General features: G+C 36.1%; 2 protein-coding genes across 2 annotated transcripts; both read left to right on the top strand.

Annotated features, from left to right (window-relative positions):
• Nucleotides 1-17,911: 17,911 nt before the first annotated feature.
• LOC113347749 lies at nucleotides 17,912-20,594 on the top strand. Its single transcript, XM_026591420.1, has 7 exons — nucleotides 17,912-18,402; nucleotides 18,520-18,597; nucleotides 18,697-18,839; nucleotides 19,309-19,376; nucleotides 19,505-19,600; nucleotides 20,048-20,140; nucleotides 20,284-20,594. The coding sequence occupies exons 1-7, from the start codon at nucleotides 17,956-17,958 to the stop codon at nucleotides 20,367-20,369; spliced, it is 1,011 nt and encodes a 336-aa protein (XP_026447205.1). The 5' UTR covers nucleotides 17,912-17,955; the 3' UTR covers nucleotides 20,370-20,594.
• Nucleotides 20,595-21,300: 706 nt separating this feature from the next.
• LOC113347748 lies at nucleotides 21,301-23,044 on the top strand. Its single transcript, XM_026591419.1, has 5 exons — nucleotides 21,301-21,460; nucleotides 21,755-21,926; nucleotides 22,044-22,127; nucleotides 22,214-22,417; nucleotides 22,691-23,044. The coding sequence occupies exons 1-5, from the start codon at nucleotides 21,392-21,394 to the stop codon at nucleotides 22,783-22,785; spliced, it is 624 nt and encodes a 207-aa protein (XP_026447204.1). The 5' UTR covers nucleotides 21,301-21,391; the 3' UTR covers nucleotides 22,786-23,044.
• The last annotated feature ends 1,316 nt before the right edge of the window (nucleotides 23,045-24,360 follow it).

Genomic DNA, 24,360 nt, shown 5'->3' with positions numbered 1-24,360 from the left:
CATAGATAAGGGGCCTATTGGTTGCTCAATGCAACCAGAGTTGGATCCTACTTATAAAGAAGACAATCAAATTCCCTGAGTTGGATCCCCTTTACTATAATGTATCTACTATATAAATAAAAATATATTAACTTAATCATGAAAGTGTGTCTCAGTTTAAACACAAAATAAATAAATAAATAAATAAATGTGACATTTTCTTAAAAAACACGACAAATTGTGACATAGGTAAGTTGTGTCGTGTCATTTTAGGACCATTATTTTTCAATATAAGTTGTGCCCCATAGTTTAAACCCGTTGCTTTGTTATACAAGTTGTGGCTCTTAATTTTGGACCCATTGTTTTGTTATATAAATTGTGTCCCTTCATTTTTAAACCCATTATTTTTACTTTAAAATTTGTGTCAAACAACGAATTAGGTTGTCAGTAGTTCTCGGAAGCGGCTTTGCTGAAATTGGTGTTACATTAAAGTTGTGAAAGAAGTTTCGAAATAGGTTTCAAATTGGAGTTGTAGGATTACATCTTGAAGATGAATTTTAGTTAAAGGGAAAAACTTTATTTACAATTGGTGTTGTTTTTTCATTTTCCTCCAAAACATCCTCTCTAACAACTTGATTTTCAGTTACGAAAACGTTATCTTGTTGCTTTGCAAGTGCAGAGCCACACATCAAATCTTTATTATTATTTTTCTTAATATTCAGTTCTCGCAATCAGAACATATATGATGTAAATAAATTGATGACCCGTTAGTAACGCAAAATATTGAGAAAAATTAGATACAATTGTAGTTAACAAATTTATATAACTTACATGATTATCATAATCCGGGTTTCTATTTTTTCGAATGAATCTCGGCAAGACACTTGGAAAATCCATTCACTTCTTTCCTGATGGTACCCATTCTACTTTGAATTACCAATGCGTTTATGAGGATTTCCATGACACGACTCTAAAACAAATTCTAATACTTTTGGGAAGAACTCTTCCTATCTGAAAGCAGTAACAAATGCAAGCTAGTTTTCTTTATTAATGTAATTCTTAGACAGTTTTTTTGTATAACGATATATATATATATATATATATAACAAACTCAAGATTAATAGAGAATAGAGATGGAAAATAGAAATCAAGTCGAATAGATGATTTGGGATGGTAATTTGGCTTGATCCCGTAGCGTACATTGATCTGCTGCAGCACACACCGTAGTTAAGAAAACATGACAAACCTAGGATTCTAGATCCTCTACTTTTTCTATATGAGCAACGTGGTTAATTATCAACAGTTTGATTATTGTCGTTACACGTCTCTATGGAGTACCGGATCCGAATTCTCATTAATAAATTTGAAAAAGCGGGGGTCTAACAACACCACCCAATATTTCGTTTAGCAATCTGTATGGACTAACTCCTAAATACTTTCTAAAGAATCAACTAGACAGTCAGACTCAATCTAGGTAAAAGTATCTCAAGGAGTTAATATCTCTCTTGTTTTGATTTACTCAAGCTAATAGAAATCAGTGAGTCTTTAATCAAACACAAGGAATACCTTGGATGGACCAAAGACCAATATCCAAGGATCAATCAATATCAATCAACAACCGAAGGTCGGATTTCCAATTGATTGATTCAAACGCACAACCTGCATTATTTCAATTATATAAACAAATATAATGCGGAAATAGAAATAACACAGACACCAGAAATTTTATTAATGAGGAAACCGCAAATGCAGAAAAACCCCGGGACCTAATCCAGATTGAACACACACTGTATTAAGCCGCTACAGACACTAGCCTACTCCAAGCTAACTTCAGACTGGACTGTAGTTGAACCCCAATCAATCTCCCACTGATCCAAGGTACAGTTATGCTCCTAAGCCTCTGATCCCAGCAGGATACTGCGCACTTGATTCTCTTAGCTGATCTCACCCACAACTAAGAGTTGCTACGACCCAAAATCACAGGCTTTGACAATAAACAAATCTGTCTCACACAGACAAGTCTATCAAAGGATCAATCTGTCTCCCACAGATAAACCCTAAAGGTTTTGTTCCGTCTTTTGATAATAATCAAGGTGAACATGAACCAATTGATAATCCGGCCTTATATTCCCGAAGAAAAGCCTAGAGTTATCAATCACCTCACAACAATCTTAATCGTATGGTAGCGAAACAAGATGTTGCGGAATCACAAACAATGAGACGAAGATGTTTGTGATTACTTTTTATATGTTTCCTATTGGAGATATCAATCTCAATCCAATCAATCTGATTGTACTCGTACGATAGAAGATGCAAGATCATATCACACAACTACAATAAAAGTAGTATCGGTCTGGCAATGAAGTCTTTAAGATGTTAACCTGGTTTTAGAAGATGAAAACCAAAGGTTCAATGAAATTCAAGATAATATTTCTCAACCGTTAGATCGAAAACTTAGCTTGTTACACACACTTGACAATGCACGTTTCTAGGTTTGTTAACCGTACCCAAACGTATGCACTTATTGGTTCAACACAATAGTTAACCAAAAGCTTAGCCATATGATCATTTCATATCAACCATGTTCTTCTTCACCATAACTAGTTCAAATGAACTAGTTAGAGAGTGGTTCAATTGCAAGGAAATCTTATGTACTACACAAGACACAATTGAAGCAAAGATGACTTGATTCACTTGAATCGGTTCATGAAATTTTATAGCCAGGGTTTTCAAACTGCATTCCTTAGTCTTTTTAGGTTTAAGTTCAGAAATCATCTTCAGATATATAACCTTCTCAAGTTCGCAGACTAGGTTCTCGGATTTAAATTACCAGGCAGAGTTTACAAACTCCAGCCGAAATTCTCGGGTATGAGAACTTCGCCGGTTCGCGGACTGAGTTCGCGAACTTAGCTTCACGAGAGTAGTTATTCAACTCCAGCAGAAATTCTCGGGTTTGAGAACTTCGGCAGTTCGCGGACTTGTCTCACGCCATTCTTCCGGTTCTCTTGATCAACAAAGTTCGCAAACTTTGGTTCAAGGAATAGGACTTATACATAAATGTGTTTCCACAACAATGCTTATGTCCACCATTGGTTATGTAATCTAAACTCCCATTTCAATCATTGAAACATTCTTAGAGGACGTTATACAGTTGTTACACCATTTCTCGTCAAAGCAATTTTCGACATGATTGAAACATATCATGACTTTCGTCACATGGTAAAGATAAACTTGATCGAAGCGAAAAGCTTACCAACACATATTTCGAGATATTGATAGGACATGTATACTCGGCTAGAAATACCAAATGTGTTTAATCCAAGTATATATATATATAGCATACGACTTCTTGTCTCAAAGAGTTGGAGATAGAGTAGATACACTTTTGAGTGATAGATAAGTTCAAGTCTTCACATACCTTTTTGTCGAGAATTTCCACCGGTTCCTTGAGTAGTTCTTCTACTTGTATGATGAATCGCCATGAAGTCCTTGAGCTCAACTACACTTTCTATCCTAGTCTGAGACTTAGTTATAATAGACTAGAAATCAAGACTTATAGTTTTGATCACTGACATTGACAAACATGCTTGAGATAGGAACGCATGCGAGTTCGACCGAGGAATGCTCTAACAATCTCCCCCTTTTTCAATTTTAGTGACAAAACTATCAATACATATGGAATGCAGAAAAGATAATGAAACTTTAGTAACTCCTATTCCACATGTCTAATCTTTAACATTCCTCGAAATATTCGTCACTTCCAAGTACTCCAATGATCCCAAAGGTTGTAAGTTTAGCATCACCGCTGTTCAAGATCCGTAGATATAACAATGAGAAAACATAGTCCTCGATCATTGTTATACAGTCTCATAGTATTATTACACAGCGTCAAGTTCAATTGTATCACAACTTCAAAAATAATACTATGGTGATATGTATCACTCCCCCTTAGTCAATACTTCATTTCACATGGAAACCACTCCCCCTTACATAATGATCTGAAAATCATATGTATTTGTAGTATGAACTACATATTAATTTTCCCCTTTTTTGTCAATAAAATTGGCAAAGGTACAAGAACGGGATCTAATGAAATTTCCGAGAGACATTTCATGACAAAAGGAAAATATACATACCAACTAATTTAGATGCAATCATAAATCCGAAGCTAAATACATTCATCAAGGAGTTTAAAGATACAAGATAACCCCTCTAAAATTCCACAGCCGCACACCCCTCAAGATATGACCATTAAGCACAAGTTCAAAAGAACTTTCCCCCATTTGATGCCATTACCGAAAGACAACAAGAGCAACCTTAATTTCAAAAGAAAAGAAGGATTTTATTGGACAGCAAAAACCATGAGAACGATTTTCCATATCCAAAAAACTCAATCAATTTAATCACAGGTAAACCCATGATTAATTTAATCGGAATACACAATCAAATTAAACACAAGAGGTGATCAATTCAATTGATTATGCTCAACATAAGAGAACTTATGGAGATACGAAAAAACTCAACTAGATTAATTAAAAGAGAACCCATAATTAATCTAATTGGAATACACAACCAAACTAATCACAAAAGTAATCAATTTAATTGTCATTTGTTTTGCTCGATATAAGAAAACTTACGGAGCAATAACTAAATAACCAAACAAGATGATTAATTTAGATCAATGTGCTCGACATAACATATCTAACGTAACACCAACTAAGCTAATAAATCAACTTGGTTGTATAGTGCTCAAAAAAAGATGCATTACGGAGCCTCACAGTAATACATAAAATATGGATCAGGGATGATCAATACTGCTTAATACACAAGGATTCATTCTATTTTCCACCACTATTTGCATAACGATATTAATAGACATAGTCCTTGAAAACAAAATATTTTAACCTATCTTCCATCAAATAATTGACAATATAGGCTTAACTTTTGTATTTGTCAAAAGTCCATTCACTCTTTTACCAGTACGTGAATACCGATCACAAACGACTTTACTTTTGACAAAGTATGGGACAAACATAGTTCACAGTCGTAAACACCAATATCCCATAACAAATTGCAATATATAAAATCATAAAGATTAATACTGCAAAACATCATCCTCCAAATATTTTTTAGAATTTAATACCAATAAACCTAAAAAAAGAACAAGAAAATGAAAAAAATAGCTATGTGTAGTCACAATCATTGTTATCCAAAGCACTAGTTATTCTTCCAACTAAACCAAAAAGAAGACATATTAGACAACAATGTCTTTGAGAAATTCCTTATCATTCCCGAACTTCTTGTCGTCAACAGCCATTGGAATATAAGGTTCGTGGAGGAAGGAGTCAATACCAACGAACCGTCTTGGTTGATGATGTCGAACCAGGGCCTTCTGAATTTTCAAATATCTTAAAACGCAAGCCTTTATTTCACTAATCTCCTTTCTTACTTCCTATAACTCATCAAGAACATCGGAAAACTTCTGAGAGTTAGAAGGGACAGCCCTTGGCTTTCTTGTATTCCTCCTCTTTCTTTTCAAGGAAGGAGTTACTGGAGATTTCTCTTTTTCCTTGATTGATGGATTAATAATCATATTGAAATATTTTCCATCCAAAGACATGATGCTTAGAGAACAATTATAAACAACTGGTTTTTGTGAGTGGAATTCACAATCTCATCAAGCAGTCTTAAGATATAAAGAATATCAGAGAGGAAAAAAGAATGTAGGGTTTGCAACCTTTAAACAGGTTCGTGGACGTCCAACTCTAAACCCTATAAAGAGTAGAATTGTCGATAATAACCCTTTACTTTATTTGATAGACAGGAAAAACAAACCAAATTTTTTTTTCCTAAAGCCTGAGCAGTACACAATCTTATCTCTTTTGATCAGGCACATGAGACAAGATTTACCAAAAAACACAACCAATTTGTGCTGTGGTGAACAAAAATTTGTCCACCATTTTCCTCTAGAGAGGAATCCTCAGACTTCTGTCTATCAAAGCGATTTGACCATACCTTCTTCTCTAATGGTCTTATTTTGTCTTTGGAAACTAAGTTCTTAGACGAAGATAAAATCCTACATAATCAACAGTCTTCTGAGCAAGTTTAAGCTTCCTTGCCAATCGATTTTCTCTTCGTTGATGTATGTTGGCGTGCCTAACTTGATGTTTGTACTTGTAACATCTTGATAGTTCATGACCCTTCTGAGATTAAAACGAGCACGTTAAACTTGGATAGTATTCAGACATCTCTGGTGTGAATGCAGCTAGACACATAGTAGATCCTGAAACATTACAATCAAAGTTTCCAAAGGATGGGTCAATTGATTCTTCCAGCTTGATTGGATTCTCCTCTTCACTGAAACCATCAAGGTTGATATATGTATTGCTACAATTATCAAAATCAGTGTTTTCACATAGAAGATCGACACTTGATTTCCTGTCTTCATCAGAATCATAGATCTCAGACATCTCATCAAGTGTTACAGCAAGACCCTTCGTTCCCAGTGTATTTTCTACGATTTGGGCACTCATTTGCAAAATGACCAAAGCCTTTACACTTAAAGCACTGTGGCATATCCTCGTCATCAGCCTCGTTAGCATCCCGGGTTTTAGGAAGAACGCGATTGTGAGGTTTATCTGATGACTTAGGTTTGTCTCTTGAAAACCGTTTACTTCTCTTCAATAGAAGATCCCTAAACTGTCTTGTGATCAAGGAGACTGATTTGTCAAGATCTTCATCCGAAAAATCATCCTCAGACCGATCATCCTCAAAGACATAAACACTTTTACCTTTATCAAGTAATTTAGTGTTCTTCTGTGCTTTGAAGGCAACATCCTTTCCGATTTTGGATGTTTGCTCATGATCAAATATCTTTAGCTTTCCAACCAATGTATTTCTGGAAAGATTATCAAGGTTATTTCCCTCAACGATGGCATGCTTCTTAGACTCGTATCTAGATGGCATCGATCTGAGAATTTTCATCACAATGTCCTTTTCAGGAATAGTCTTACCCAATGCAAAAGATGCATTAGCAATTTCAGAGACTCTATGATTGAACTCATCAAATGTATCTTCATCTTCCATACGAAGGTTCTCCCAATCGGAATTAAGATTTTGAAGTCTAGCTTCCTTTTCACTAGAGTTACCTTCAAATACGGTTTGTAAGATATCCCAAGCATCTTTAGACCTAGTGCAATTTGACACATGGTGCTGAAGTTTTTGGTAATGGCATGTATGATTGCATTCAAACCGTCGGAATTTTTCTTTGCAGCAAGTATCTCGGCAGGACCGTATTCACCAATATTCTTGGCAACGTTTACATCTCTAACTGCCAAAACGAGAGCATTATAGCCATTAACAACATATACCCATGATTGAAAATCACGTGCTTGAGGAAAAGCTCGCATAGCAATTTTCCACCATAATTAGTAATTAGAGCCATCGAAGAATGGTGGTATGTTAATAGAGATAGCACCTCTTTCCATAGAGTCAGATCGCTACAAACACAGACTTGTAAGGTCTTGAACATGTTTGCCTGCTCTGATACCAATTGAAAAAGCGGGGGTCTAGCAACACCACCCAATATTTCTCTTAGCAATCTGTATGGACTAACTTCGAAATACTTTCTAGAGAATCAACTAGACAGTCACACTCAATCTAGGTAAAAGTATCTCAAGGAGTTAATATCTCTCTCTTGTTTTGATTTACTCAAGCTAATATAAATCAGCGAGTCTCTAATCAAATACAGGGAATAACTTGGATGGTACCGAAGACCAATGTCCAAGGATCAATCAATATCAATCAACAACCGAAAGTCGGATTTCCAATTGATCGATTCAAATGCACAACCTGTATTATTTCAATTATATAAACAAATATAATGCGAAAATAGAAATAAAACAGACACCAGAAATTTTGTTAACGAGGAAACCGCAAATGCAAAAAACCCCCGGGACCTAGTCCAGATTTAACACACACTGTATTAAGCCGCTATAGACACTAGCCTACTCCAAGCAATCTCTAATTGATCCAAGGTACAGTTATGCTCCTACGCCTCTGATCCCAGCAGGATATTGCGCACTTGATTCCCTTAGCTGATCTCACCCACAACTAATAGTTACTACGACTCAAAATCACAGGCTTTGACAATAAACAAATCTGTCTCACACAGACAAGTTTATCAAATGATCAATCTGTCTCCCACAGATAAACCCTAAAGGTTTTGTTCCGTCTTTTGATAATAATCAAGGTGAATAGGAACCAATTGATAATCCGGTCTTATATTCCCGAAGAACAGCCTAGAGCTATCAATCACCTCACAACAATCTTAATCGTATGGTAGCGAAAAAAGATGTTGCAGAATCACAAACAATGAGGCAAAGATGTTTGTGATTACTTTTTATATCTTTCCTATCGGAGATATCAATCTTAAGCCAATCCATCTTATTGTACTCGTACGATAGAAGATGCAAGATCAAATCACACAACTACGATAAAAGTAGTATCGGTCTGGCTTCACAATCCCAATGAAGTCTTTAAGTCGTTAACCTGGTTTTAGAAGAAGAAAACCAAAGGTTAAAGGAGAATCGACTATAGAACGCAAACTAGTATCATGCGTAAGGTGTGGAGATTAGTTTTGCACAATACTAGATGTCCCCTTTATATAGTCTTTCAAATCAGGGTTTGCAATCAATGTTAGCTTAGTAACAAAGCATTCAATATTCATCGTTAGATGAAAACCTGATTTAGATTCAAGTTAATATTTCTCAACCGTTAGATCGAAAACTTAGCTTGTTACACACAGTTGACAATGCACGCTTCTAGGTTTGTTAACCGTACCCAAACGTGTGCACTTGTTGGTTCAACAATAGTTAAACCAAAAGGTTAGCCATATGATCATATCATATCAATGATGTTCTTCTTCACCATAACTAGTTCAAATGACTTCAAATGAACTAGTTAGAGAGTTGTTCAATTGCAAGGAAATCTTATGTACTACACAAGACACAATTGAAGCAAAGATGACTTGATTCACTTGAATCGGTTCATGAACTTTTATAGCCACGGTTTGCATACTGCATTCCTTAGTCTTTATATGTTTAAGTTCAGAAATCATCTTCAGATATATAAACTTCTTAAGTTCGCAGACTAGGTTCACGGACTTAAGCAACCAGACAGAGTTTACAAACTCCAACAGAAAATATCGACAAAAGATCTTCCGCCGGTTCACGGACTGGTACTAACGCAACTAGTTTGTCAACTCCCGCAGAATTTCTTGGGATGAGAAGTTCGGCAGTTCACGGACTGAGTTCGAGGACTTGGCAACAAGCCATTCTTCCGGTTTCTCTTGATCAACAAAGTTTGCAAACTTTGGTTCAAGGAATAGGATTTATACATAAATGTGTTTCCATAACAATGCTTATGTCCACCATTGGTTATGTAATCTAAAATCTCATTACAATCATTGAAACATTCTTAGAGGACGTTATAAAGTTGCTACACCATTTCTCGTCAAAGCAATTTTCAAGATGATTGAAACATATCATGACTTTCGTCACATGGTAAAGATAAACTTGATCGAAGCGAAAAGCTTACCAACACATATTTCGAGATATAGATAGGCGAGGTATACTCGGCTCGAAATACCAAATGTGTATAACTCAAGTTTATGTGTATAGCATACGACTTTTTGTCTCAAAGAGTAGGAGATAGAGTAGATAGACTTTTGAGTGATAGATAAGTTCAAATCTTCATATACCTTTTTGTCGAGAAGTTCCACCGGTTCCTTGAGTAGTTCTTCTACTTGTATGATGAATCGACATGAAGTCCTTGAGCTCAACTACACTTTCTATCCTAGTCTGAGACTTAGCTATAATAGACTAGAAATCAAGACTTATAGTTTTGATCACTAACATTGACAAACATGCTTGAGATAGCAACGCATGCGAGTTCGACCGAGCAATGCTCTAACAAAATTAGAATCCAAAAACTATCAAAAACAAAGTAGGTCTACAATTTTTTGTTCTTTGAACGACAATGCACAAATACAAATATGGGTACATTCCAATTTTGGATAAGGTTGTTTATTCTTGATCCATCCGGGTTCAGTATTCAGAAGCACTACACCCTAAGATGTATCTTGAAGGTTAACCCTGCTAGGAAACTTGGACTTAAGATGAACTTGAACTAATCATTATTTTAGGCTTTTCTGACCGGGACCTAGCTTTGGTTGACGAGGGATGACTAGACTAAGCTTATGATAGAGCCGAAAACATATTAATTAAGTACGACTGGTTGCAAATCATTTCGGTACTAGATAACTTAAACTAAGATTCTCGTAGCTGAACTGCACTGACGCAAAAGCATAAGATATTAGACATAATATCCTCGAAACAAAAATTGAGATCACTTTGTAAGGATTCTAAATCTAGTGGTGAGGAAAATCTAACATTGACATTGGAATTGGATGGTAACAAATTTAGTTGTAAAAACATGGGATGGTATCATTTTTACCTAGGATATCTTTATCTTATAATTAATATTAGAGCGTTTCTCGGTCGAACTCGTAAGTTTTTTTTATCTCAACCTTGTTGTCAATGTTATATGCACAAATATGGATTTCTAGTCAACTAAAGTCAATTCTCGGACTAGGATTAGAATATGGTAGTTGAGTATCATACATCACTAATTAACCTTCGAAGATTGAAGACAGAAGGATAAACGAAGACATTTGCGAGAACTTCATCAATAAAGAGGGATGTGAAGCTGGCACATCCTATTTACTCACGATATTTACCACCCTATGTTATGAGACTATGTTGTATAATTCCATTAGATTTATTATTGCAAAGAAGAAATTTCGAGTCAAACTTGTCTTGATAAATCTCTTGAAATACGATTCAAGTAATGGATGTTCTTAGATCCTTAACAATCTTATCTAAGACCAACTTATTGTTCATCAACTATTTTTGTTTCAAGTTGATCATTCGAAAATTTCCTGAGCAATGATATTTATGGTCCAGGGATGGGGACATTTCAAACCCTTTAATAAGAGCATTCAGAACATCTGAATTCTGCGAACATGATAGGTACGCATACCTGGTACGCGTTCCATAGTGGTCAAATTCGCTTTCGGTCAGCATACCACTATCGTGATGCACAATGGTGGTGCATACTAGCTCTTGGCCAGCCTTATACATGTGTAATGCACCATGGTGGTGCAGTATCATTTCTGGACCAACATGGCCGACACACACAACACAAGCTTAAGATAAAAGTTTCGTCTCATTCAATGACGCATCTTTGAGCATGCATCATTCTAAAAGTGCGGGTATTACAAAAGGAGTATATATTTATTAAACGAAAGATCCTTTACTTTACTTTACTTTATCCCTAAACTAAATATTGATTTTAGATATTAATAAGTGAGTTGGTTACTGAGACAAATTTAGTTATTTACTGTTTAGGGTTACAAGCCAAAAGAGTTGACAGAGGAAGTCTTCGCTGCAAGTGAAGCAAATCAATATAGTGGACTCTGTCTTGGGATTCGCATGCATAGACTATGTTGGTTGTTGATGCATGTATACTGAAAGAAGCGAGTTACATTGGAGTGGTTACTTGTTCTCAATTATACGAAGGTTGGTAGTTAATTTTAAAGCAACTTAATTATGAGAGTATTGAAAACTGGACGAGGTCCCTAGGTTTTTCTACCAGACAACGTTTCTCGTTAACAAAAAACTGTGTGTGTATGATTTACTTTACTTTCGCATTATATTGTTTATCTTTATAATTAAAGTAAATACACTTGTACGTTAATCCGCTTGGTACGATCCTATAGTTAGTTCAGTCTCGAATAAGTTACACCTTGTTGAAATAATCTTTTGGAAGTAATCGTATCTGTAAGCGTATATATGGTGTGTCTGAATAGGTTGATATCAAAAAGATTGCGTTCGGTACCCTTGTCATTTTAAAATCAAATACAATTAAAGTAGTTGTAGATACCTTCATTTTACGAAGTTCCAAAATCTTCTTTAAATATTTAGAAAATAATAGATATAATAATCTAGGAAATAGTAGATATAACAATCTTCATATTATATATAGACGGTGATGGGTACATAAACCATTGATTACAAAAATATATTTTTGATATATATTGTGATTTTATTGGGTTTTTAGGTTTAAGCTACTGGACGATTAATGAGTGCATTTTTACTTTCACCTAAATTAGATTTCGATCGGTTTGTTTTTTCTTTTTTCTTTCCTTTTGCTATCTTTTTTATTAGTCTATCCTTCTCATATTTGAATTAAGTTCAACAACTTTAGTTTATATATTTTTGCACGCGATAAAAGGATCGATCCTCAGGAATTAAAAGGAGGTAAATCTTAAAGAACATTAAGTTAAAAACAATTGAAGCATAGATATATAGAGGGAGAGAGGATGGTTATTTGATTTATGTAGAAGTTTAGAATCATCAGCTATGATTTTTGAAGAAAAATCATGCAGATTTGAAGGAGAGGGGCAACAAACAAATCCTAAGAGCAAGGACTCCTTCAAAATGAAAAAGTTGATCAAATTAGATCAAATTAGGTCCTACTATGGATAGAGGGAAACCCTCTTTCACCTCAAACTCAATCAATGTCTCTTTCAATAGGAGGAGTAGCTGAAAATCTTCACTACACGGAAGTTTGTTAGCCATATGAAAAAAACACACACAAAAAACGGTGGATTGTTAGCCGTATTAAGTTTGAAATGAAAACAGATGGGCCACGGTATGCCGTACTAGCATTTCTTATATTCACACGACAAATAATTAGCCGTTTTGTATAACTTCCAAAAATTTGCGCAAACAAACATGAAGTCACTGAAGATATTGTCTTCTAACGTACAAGCACAAAACAGCTTGCACTGACGCGATTTAGTTTTCTCACGTAAATCCAAGCATTTAATACATTATAGTGAAATGGAATTACAGTAAAACAAAGATGGAAGAATCCGAGAATTTTTTTTTTCCTTCAAAACGACTGACTGTTAGCCGTATAGACTATCATCCCCCTATCCCACGGTAGTTTTTCCACTCCTTCATCTAGACTCTCTTTCATTTTGAAAGGGATAGACTCTAAAATAATCTATCTCATAGTCCTTGCTCTAATAAAAACTCCCGCATCTCTCCTTCTTTTTGATGATCTGCACAGCGGAGGAGCTTCAAACTTAAACTAATAATGGATGGAATACTAATAATGTATGGAATGAGTATTGATGATTATTAAGTTAAAAAATTATATCACCAATCTCATAAAAAAAAAATTATTTGAGATAAAGACTGAGAAACAACGCAAACAATAACCAAAATACAAAGAAGAAAAGCACTGAAATTTGTTAGTAATTTTTCGAATTCATAAAAGTGATACAGTAGGCTTGATTATCATTTACGCAATGACGGGCCTACAACTGGGCTGAAGGGAGCTTTAGTCCGGGTAGGCTTCCCAGTTCACAAGTCAATTTTTTTTTTTTGCTCGACCAAGACTTCTAGCTCGAGTTTTAAAAGGAAATTTATCTTTTCTGGGTCCGTCTCTGCATTTACGAATCCTGTCGGAAGAGAAAACAAAAGGCTCGGATCGACCATAATATCTGGATTAAATTGACTAAAAGCAAGAAAGCCTGCAACGTTAACATATCACAATATGAATTCTGATGGTTTTAGAATGAGAGGATGTCAACGAATCCCTCCTCCGATGTTACATAAATTATACAAGCGGGTATCAAGATTAACACAAGGGCAACATTTGTATGATCTAATAGATATAATAGGTTAGGATGTGTTTGTTCAATGTGGAATGGCAGGCTTTTAGAAATTATGCAATAAAACATTTTCAAATTTTTTTTCGATGAAACATATAAAACTAAAGATTTATATTAATATAGAAAATACTCTACGATGAATGCAAACACAAAATCTACCCATCAATGTCCACAAACAAATAGTCGTATCACCAGGAATTTTTCCTGGGGACATGATTCTTTAGTTAAAAAACTTCAACCTATTGGTTGGGATAAAATAGCAAAACCAATATCCGAAGGAGCGTTAGGTATAAGGAAAAGCAGTGACCATAACAAGGCTCTTCTGATGAAAAGAATTTGGAGATTGCATGAACAACCTAACTCCATCTGTGGAAGTCTTTTCACTAAAAAATATCTTCATCATCAACCAATTCTACAAGGCATTGATACCATTCCATCTTCTTCCAGCGCTCAATGGATACAATTAACATCAATCGTTCCTACCATGCAACAACTGATATTTCATTATATTGGGAATGGGTTATCAACACCAATAGAAGCCAACTGGATTCCAAACTTTCCCAACCTGGACCCAGCACAATGTCATCATATCCGCAAGTTAGCTGATATCATTGATCCGATCTCTCATAACTGGGATCAGGAAAAATGAAACACCCTCCCCAATCTTGCATCCCAAAAAATCATAAACATCCACCTCCCCCAAGATAGACCCCAAGACAAAATTATTTGGCCGTACTCAAAATCTGGGAAATACACTACTTCTTCGGGATATAAATGTCTAAACCTTGGTCAACCTACTCAAAGCCCTCTCCCACCTACCAAATTTCTGTGGACTTTACCGTGTCCACCAAAAATTCAGCTTTTCTTGTGGAAAGCAATCAATGAAGGTCTACCTACCTTCTCTCTCCTACATCACATCCATTTGACAAACTCCGACATTTTCCCCAAATGCAACACTGATCCTGAATCAGTGACTCACCTACTAATTCACTGCCCAATTGCCACTACATCTTGGAACACATTATTCACTTAGCTTTCAAATGCACCAAAATCTAACTATAACCCCACATTTGCGTTAACACCTCAAACAACCATTTCTCAACTCCTACAACAATCAACACCAATATCTGTCATTTCATCCTTCTGTTTTCTACTCTGGACCATATGGTTGGCTAGGAATGAACTAATTTTCCGACAGAAGCAAACAACATCAGAAGAAATCTTAGGTAGGGATCAAAAACAACATCAAGAATACTTTGCGGCACAAGAATCCTTACCCCCGGTACTACCAGGAGATTCACCGACTCATAACCCCTCAAGAAGCGCCAAAAAGATTTCGACAATCTCGGTAGGATGGTCCACCCCGAACATGAACTAGATTAAGATTAACATAGATGGGGCAGTCAGAGGTCACCCGGGTTTCGCAGGTGCAGGTTTCATTTGCAGGGACTCCGACGCACGAACTATAATGGATTTCGCTCAACCTTTAGGAATTACAACCGCCTTAACTGCAGAAACTTGGGCTTTGCTTTTGGCATCGAGAACAACAACAGATAGGCAATGGCCAAAAGTGTTCTTCGAGATGGATTCAGAGAACCTTATACGCTTCATCACATCCCCTACTCACCCCCTTGGCACATTTCAGGGATGATCGAGGAAATAAAGAATAGAATACGGTAAATCCCGCAGGCTACTATCCAACACAACTACAGAGAATGAAATCAAGCAGCGGATGGTTTAGCCAATCATGCGGCAGATGGAAGTCAAATGGGTAATTTTTCAACAAAAATATGGGACCAGACAATCCCTATTTTTATTAGTCAAATTGTTTTGCAAGACTCCATGGGTACCACATACCCACGTAAAATTGTAACTTGATCTCCTATTAATAAAAGGGAGCGGTTCCGTAAACATGTTGTTTTGACAAAAGAAAAAGACAAACCATCACAGTTGTTGCATTGCATATATCTGAGGAAAAGTACTGTGATGACCTGACACTCCATATTAGCTTAAATTTCTTATACGGCTAAAAATCCAAGCCTAGTTGTATCTTTAATTAAGAAAAGCTTAATAATATCCTATATCTCCAGAATCTTTTTTTCTTGGAAAACTTACCTTTCTTCTCGAGATAAAAAGATGTTATGAAACCTGCAAATATCTGGAAGGCCATTGTATATATATTTTGATCATAAACTGGAATCCTTCTCCAATTTTCTTTAGCTTTAGATGAAAGGCATCAAAATGGATACCCGGAAATAAGACTATTCACGTCATTAATTAGGTATTGTATCCAATTTTCCTGCAGTTAAATGTAGAGATATTTTTGAGTACACCTGTTTTAAGATGGATTACGAGTAATAAGCAAACCATGACATAGTCCAGGTTAACCTTCAATAATAGGGAAAAATTAATCTTAATAGTTTATGCGTATTCACATTTTTGATATTATGTCTGTTTACTCCAAATATCACTCAATCCAACTACAAATAAGGATTGTGAAGACACTAACACTAAAACAACTAGTATATCATCACTCCAAAATGAAATTCCTTAAGACATAAAGATTGTTCTCAATATAAGAGAGAGTGGTCATCTGAGCCTTCAAACCCTTTCTCTTCACGATGTATGTTACAAGTTTTGCAGCTTGAGTACAAGGCTCCAACGGATCAACCATCATCATATACCAATGATCAAACACAGATCGGAGAAACCTGTCGTGATGCGGCAGCTCTAATCTGGGCAGAGAAACCAAATGACTCAGCGATCGTATTGTGAAACCATTTCGACGCCCATACTCTATATAATACTCTTTTGCATCTTTAAAACTTTTAAATTCCACACCTTCGTGTGGCGTTGTACTATTATTGTTTTTTTTTTGGAGTACGACAAGTGTCATTAGCATTTTCTTTTTCTTCTGTGAATTTATTTGCATCACATATATCAAAATCAGAATCTTGTGTTGGAAAATTGAATCATCCATTGCTCCTGAATTAGAGATAAATAAGAAGAAGTTAAAAATGTATAATCACCAAAAAGAAAGCAAATACTAATATTGTTGTTCAAGAGATTAAATAACCAATACACGTCTTCATGAAAATGATATGTGGTTACAGAAGAAAGGAAAATCAAATAAACACAACTTAATCCTAGTGAGAATAATATTGAAATATCGTTGATGTGTGATAGATCGATTCCAGAGCATACTAGAAGACGATGAATTGGAGAAAGATAAAGATGAACTACACTGTATTTTAACGATTTTTTCTATGAAAATTGATATGAGAATCCTTACTGCTACGGTTAGGATTTCCTAAGCTTTCCTTAATTAAAGAAACGGCTTGGCTTGGCTTTAGCCGTATAAGAAATTTTAGCTAATATGGAGTGCCACATCATTGCAGTACTGACCCTCAGATATATACAATGCAACGGTTGTGATGGTTTGTTTTTTTCTTTTGTCAAAACAGTTTGTTTACGGATCCTAAGCCTTAATAAAATATATGCTTCAAAAAAAAAAAAAAATCATAGCAATCAACTATCTTGCCATCTTGATTAATCGTTAAATGCATCCATTCATAGAGCTATTATCCATTCTTACAGAGCTATTCACTAGTTTTGTTCGTTTTGCAACCCAGGGTCACAAGCTCAATTTCTCGGTTTGTTGAGAAAATTTTATCCACCAAGCTCCTTTATTCACCAAAGAGTCTACAGCCTTCCCTCCTTTGTGCACTCATGGGTCGTCAACAGCTCTTCCTTCTTTGTGTGTTGGGAAGTTTTCAATATTTATTTTCTTTCAAACAAGTTTTCTTGCTCCTGGATCCCTTAAAGGGCCTTCTTATCTTCACTCATTTAAAAAACCTTGCACCACCTTCATCACAAAACATCAACGTAGACAACCAGATTCTTAGAAATTGATTTGTTACTGCATCTGCCTTATAAAAAGTGATATTTTTGCTTTTTCATTTTCGTTCGGAAGGTGAAAATATCCACACAAATAAGAGAGTAGCTGTTTTCTTGCACTATTAGCCGTCTCTTTGCGGTGTCCCCGTGTCCTATTATCGTGTCCATGGCTCTCATGTAGGCCCAAGCTTAAAATTCAATTTATCGAGCCCAACCAACTAATACCCGGATCAGAACCTCTCTCCCTCCACGAATTAGAGAAAGAATAGAAACAGATGGGAAATCCTTCTTCTCTGTATTTGAAACTCATGCTAGTAATCTCACTCTCACACACAATTTCCACTTCATCATCATCAATCTTCTCTAAAAACCCATTGATTTCATCATCTTCATCTCGTAAACAATGTGCAGTAGATTTAGTTTCACTACTGGGAAGTAAACAACAAGCTTCCACAATTACCAATGAAAAAGCCAGAAAGTTTCAGAATTGTTTGAAATTTCTTGTACCCTTTTCTCCAATTCAACAGAGGAGACACCTTGATCATGATGATGATCGATTCAGTTTATGGGATTCTGGAAAGAGTCAAGGAAGAAGAGTTGCAATTGAAAACGAGCTTATTTGGTCACCACCCGATTCAATCTTGGAACTAGCTCGTCTTGCAGTTGATTCTGGTGGAGATCCTGGATGTATTCATCGTGCCCTTGATCCAACAATTATCCCTGTAAGTCTTTCAATTTCTTCAAGCCGAGTTGACTCGCTCGAGTTAACTCGGATGACTCGGTTGAGCTTAATTACAGAAATTGATTACTGAAATGTATTATCTTAGAGTTGTATATAGGTACCTGATGTGGAAGGATCGAAAGAATGTCGATGTGAACTTACGCGAACTCCATATGGGAGACTCTTTGTAGCCGAGGTTTGGAATGGTGGTTTTGGTGTTTGGTTACATTTATACCCTATCTATCATGGCATTGTACTTTTGAATTTAGATAGCTACATTTGTAATTATGTGCAGGAGATAAATAAGTACTTTGCGTTTTTGTTCGAGCTTATTGCTTCTCGTGGTCCGGAGGTGGGATTTAATGCATCTTTAAACCGTTTTGATTTATTTCATGGACATCTCATTCTTGCAACCAATTCTGGAAGGCTTGGTATCTTGTGAGTATACTGATTTTGTCCGTCCTCAATGAATATAGTTATGCTAATGAATGATTAGGAGAATTCAGTTGATTGCAGTGTACATGTATTCTTTAGAATGACCATAAGTAGTAGTAGTTCTGAGGGTTGCCAATACATAGTAGTTATGAGCGTTGCCAAAAATTGAATCCAATGTTCCCTGCTTTTTACGGGTTTGTGAATGATCAATTTAGTGGAAGCTAATTGAGAGCTGGTAGTCTTTTCCCTTATACGGGTCTTTCATTTGATTTGACCTGGCTTCTGCTAGCAAACCTTTACTCAAATGACATCCAATGAGGGTTTCGAGTTTGCTCAACCTTATATTCTTGTGCGACTCTGCATGTATCAGAAATGCTTTTTTCACTGACTACGATGTTGGATTCTCTCTACTGCAAATGATAGGTATATGGAAAAAATCTGATTTTAACATGGTGCTTACTGATATTGCCAGATTTCATGCCAAAGAGTACCCAGCATTGAATAAGGTGTTTCCTTACAACATGGGCTATTGTCAAAAAGGTGAGTTAGCTAAAGAATCAGCTTACGTTCACGAATGGTGTCTTTCTTATGTATTTCATCTTGGACTTTCTAATGTTTGTGTTGCTGCTAAATTGTGCTAACCTTGTTATTTTGGTTTTCCACCTCAGGATCTAATATGGAGTACGATGAATCAATGAATTTTAGGAATATCCTTTGGCTTGCACCACTGCCAAGTACTTCCTCCAAAGATTGGTTGGCGCCTGGTAAGTCTCCGAACCGTATTCAAGTTAACCCCAAGCATATTGTTCCACACTGCCACTAGATCCATAAAGAAGTAGTTTCTTAACCCGGTTAACAGTAATTAATGAGTATTACTATTATCCAAGCTAAATTTCCCACAAGATGAGGGTGGATATTGTTGTCTATGACATACTAACTACATTCAACCCGCTCTAAGGTGACCAACGAGCATCACCCAAGCTAAAAAGTACAAACAATTTCGAAGTAATTGTTTGAGTTGCACTTATTCGTGTGTAGGGAATCACAGAAACTTGAACATTAGATGAAATTTAACCCTTTTCATGTGTGCAAAATGCAGAGGGAACGGTAGAAACTCCCCGTTCAATAAGTACTTTTGATGATATAATTTGGCTAAAGCACAGAAACCGTCCTGAATTGCAGTGTTAGTTAATCTGTTTTCCTATTTATAGGAGTGCTGGTGGTCCTTGATGCCCATCCAGGAGGAATCATTTACGAAGATCTCATTCCAGAATATGCCCATATCGTCAGAACAATCTACGAAGGTCAGCATTTGACTGTGTTATTTGTGCAATTTAGCTTGCTTTCAATCCTATTGAGATTCTAACAGGGGTATGTTGGATTAGGAAATTGATTGAATTGATTTTATTTTATTTTATCTTAATTTTGTTTGTTTTTTTATAACCAGAGGATCTGGGAGACAATGTCGTTGATGTCAACTACTTGAATGTTGGAACCAAAGTTGCTGATGATTACAGAATTTTCATTTGCTGATACGCTTGGATAGTCGATTATGTACACCCTTGTTTTACCCTATCCCTAAAGCTTCCATTGTGATAACTACGCAAGTAAAAGGTTGGTCTGAGTAGTTTTTATTGTGTGATAATTACTGTAAGATATCTATGGAACAATGGTGTTGTTTGTATATCATGGCGTCATTCTGATTTCCTCTGTTCTATGCTTCCATCATGACAATATAGTAAATTAGCAAATTCGTGCTGTGGTTGTTTAACCGAGGTACAGATTTTGGCGACCTATCAAGAGCCAATAGTTCTTTTGAACCACCTACTGGAATTTCACCAGTGCAGCAAATCTAGCCGCTTACTCTTCACTTCTCCTGGTGGGAGGAGAAGATTTACAGGGTTTTTTTTTGCTGTTGTTACTGACTTTCAGGTTGTTTGTTTAGTTCTGAATCAGTTGACTCGTCTAGTTCTGACTCATTACATCTGAAACTGACTCATTATTTCTGACTCAAAAATTTGTAATTAGTAAAGTTATAAAAACGTTTTGAATGCGGGCAGACATGCGCTCAGCTATTCATGCACAAAATGATACCTGTGCCTGACTCAAACAATTCCGAGTTAGACATCCGAAAAATGAAAAAACAAACAGTCTGACTCGACACGAGTCAGTTTGAGATTATGAATTAGACCCAAAACAAACAAGGTGTTTGTCTGAACCTGACTCGAGATTCTAAAATGATGAGTACTAGAGTTATCAAAAAGCTTTTATATCCAGTCAGATATGTATCCAAGAAAATGATACCTGGTTTAGAAAGCTCCGAGCTTGTATGAGCGGAGTCAGACCTCGAATCAGATATATCAGAATAATTAGAAAAACCAAACACTATTGACTATGACATTTGACACACAAACAAACGGTAGAGTTGTTTCTCAATCGTTCGCGTACTTTTAATCAAGTAGTCAGTGGTTATCATTTATCTCCTGAGAGTAAACATTTCTTTTTCTCCTGTGCTCTCAAATCGGTTGTTTCTTTTTTCTCGAAGGGTTGTTTCCATGGCTTCTTCTTCTTCTTTGATTACAACAGGCTTGCTATCTGTTCCTTCTCTCCATCTAAATGATCAGGTAAGTCGTGTTCTCCTAACCCATAATAATTTTTTGAGCAGCAGATTGAAAATCATAAAAAATTGATCTTGTGAAATTTTGTGCTAGGAATGAACCGATATGTGCTTTAGTTTCAGGGGTTTTTTGATATTTTCTTGATTGATTGATGATTTGGTCATACGGGGGAGTAAAATTGAAATATGAAACTGGGATGGATAATGAGATGACACAACTTTGTCTTGGATTTTGGTGATTTACATCCAAGGGTCTTAATTGAGATTTGGGTTCAAAATCTCACTTTAAAATATTTTACAGGCAAAGCATGCTAGATTTGGTGCCATGCCAATGAATACACTTTTAATTCAGAATTGCATAGCACTAGCCATAAATAGTAGAAGAAGATGTCGCCCATTGCGTGCAATTTCTAAGGTATCTGCTGGAGAGCAAGTTATCATTGAGGAATCTGGAGCTACTAAGAGTGGTAATGGTTAGTATTCACATCTAATTTGACGAGGATTCTCACATGTTCATCTTTACGTCAAATACGGTTCAATTATTGTTGAGAGATTTTAAGTGTTAACATTCTTTGTCGCTAATTTTGTAGATATTGGCATTCTTAGTATCCACCATGTTGGATTGCTATGTGAAAATCTTGAAAGGTCACTCGAGTTTTATCAGAATCTTTTAGGTATTGCCACTTTCGAAACCCTGAAGTTAGCTTATCACTTTTTGAAATCCGAGTTTTTTTTTTTTTATATTTTCACATTAATGCAGGTCTTGAGATAAATGAAGCAAGGCCTAATGACAAACTCCCCTATAAAGGTGTTTGGTTCTGGGTAGGTTCAGAAATGATTCATTTGATGGAACTTCCAAATCCTGATCCGTTAACAGGCCGTCCTGAACATGGAGGAAGAGACCGTCACACATGTATGGCCGTTCGAGATGTGTCGAAGCTCAAAGCTGTTTTTGATAAAGCAGGTTAGTTTTTCATCTTCATTGAGTAATATTTTGAGGTTTCCAGTTTCTTAAATCATACCCCCATCCCTAAGGGTTCAAAATCCGAGCGTAATGTACTTCTCTTCACCTCTAATAGTGAAAAGTAATGAATATCATTGTCCATGTTCCCCTGGTCACTCTTGACTTATAGTCTTCCTCTGGTAGGAATTATATATAATCTTAGCGTCTTTAAGTCGATATATGCTTTTCTTTTCTTTTCTTTTTTGATTTAAAGTCGCTACTTACTTTCTGCAGGTATTCCCTACACATTAAGTAAATCTGGGAGACCTGCGATCTTTGCTCGAGACCCGGATGCAAATGCCCTTGAGTTCACACAAGTTGATAACTGATTAAGGCTGAATCCTTGATGTTTATCAATAGTTAAGAGGTGGCAAATGCAAGTATTTGGGTGTGATCATATGTATCTTACGATTGCTACAAGTGGTTAATGTTTTTCGTGTGATTGTTTCCACCGATTGTAGCCACGAAGAGTATATAGAATGTCAAGTGAAATGGTAGTTCCATCACGTGTAAATATTATTATACTAACACAACCAAATTGAAGACAAACCGAAATATTATTTAAGGATGCAGCCATTCCAAATCCAATTGTGGTGTGTTTCCTCTCTTTCTCCCTCTCTCATGTATGCGGGAGGAAACAAGAAAAAGGATGGAGAGAGATTCGAGAGCTGATTGAGACAGAGGGGAAAAGAGAATTCAAAACCATCACCATTGCAGTACGATGATGGTTTTAGGGTGGTCAAAATGGTGGCGGTGGCTATGTTTTCTTTAACAGCATTAGTATTATTAACAAGCGGGGTCTCCAAGAAAGGTTTGTGTTTTGATGGTTGTATGGATAGCTGTAATGAAGCAAAATCTGTATGTTATCCCTACTGTGTAGGTGCTTGCCTTCAAGGTGATGGTCGCTTTAATTTACCAGCCTTTGCAATTAATTTCCATATTGATAACATTACTGAAGAATATCAACTTGGATAGGAAGGAGTCCCTATTACCATGCATTCACATACTTGTAACATGATTCTTCGCCCATCCGTTTAATTACGGTCTGTGCATTCCTCTTCCTCGTCGTTTCTGGGTGTATGTAAATTTATGCAATCATACACAAACCAACTTCTCATCGGATTCTTGATCAATTGCGGTCACAAAATTAACGGCTTCCTTTTCATTTTATTTATTTATTTTGTAATGCGACTACATAATCTGCTAATCATAAACTTCTCCATGAACCAAAATATACCTCGCGGTCTTAACTCGCCAAGTTATGTCTTGTTGCCCCTGATTTTCCGATGACCCAAAATCAGACAACATTGAAACCCGTTTGATGATAAAAACCAAAAATCTGACAATATAATCTGCAATTTGCCACTACAACCTTAAATTTCCTGGTATTTTTAGGGGCGATCCGAAAAGAATTAGGGACGACTAATAATACAAAATAGGATCACCCAAACCTAAAACAAAGCCACCTCTTATCTCGAATGTTTTGAAATGGCAAATATGCACTCCATAATCGGTAGTTAAGTTTTACAATCGGGAGATTCCATTTTCACATGATTGAGAACAACTCAAAATCGGTAGATAATGGAGCACCATGTCTACCGATTGTAAACTACTGAGCTAAAATATATCTATAATCGGTACAAAATGATATTTAATTGCTTCCGATTACAATATAGTCCCAAATTCAAAATTTTCAAAAACCAATGGGAATTTTGGATTTCTCTATTTTCACAATCGGTAGTTTCATGATGTTCGTTATCTACCGATTGTGGTAGCTAGCCCCAAATTCAAAATTTTCAAAAACCAATGGAACTTTGGATTTTCTATTTTCACAATCAGTAGTTTCATGATGTTTATTGTCAACCGATTGATAATCGGTAGTTTCGTGATGCTCGTTATCTACC

Source organism: Papaver somniferum, chromosome 2 (genome assembly GCF_003573695.1).
Source record: "Papaver somniferum cultivar HN1 chromosome 2, ASM357369v1, whole genome shotgun sequence".
In the NCBI taxonomy this organism is placed as follows: Eukaryota; Viridiplantae; Streptophyta; class Magnoliopsida; order Ranunculales; family Papaveraceae; genus Papaver; species Papaver somniferum.
Note: the sequence above shows the minus strand (reverse complement) of the source record. Positions and strands in the feature narration are given on the sequence as shown.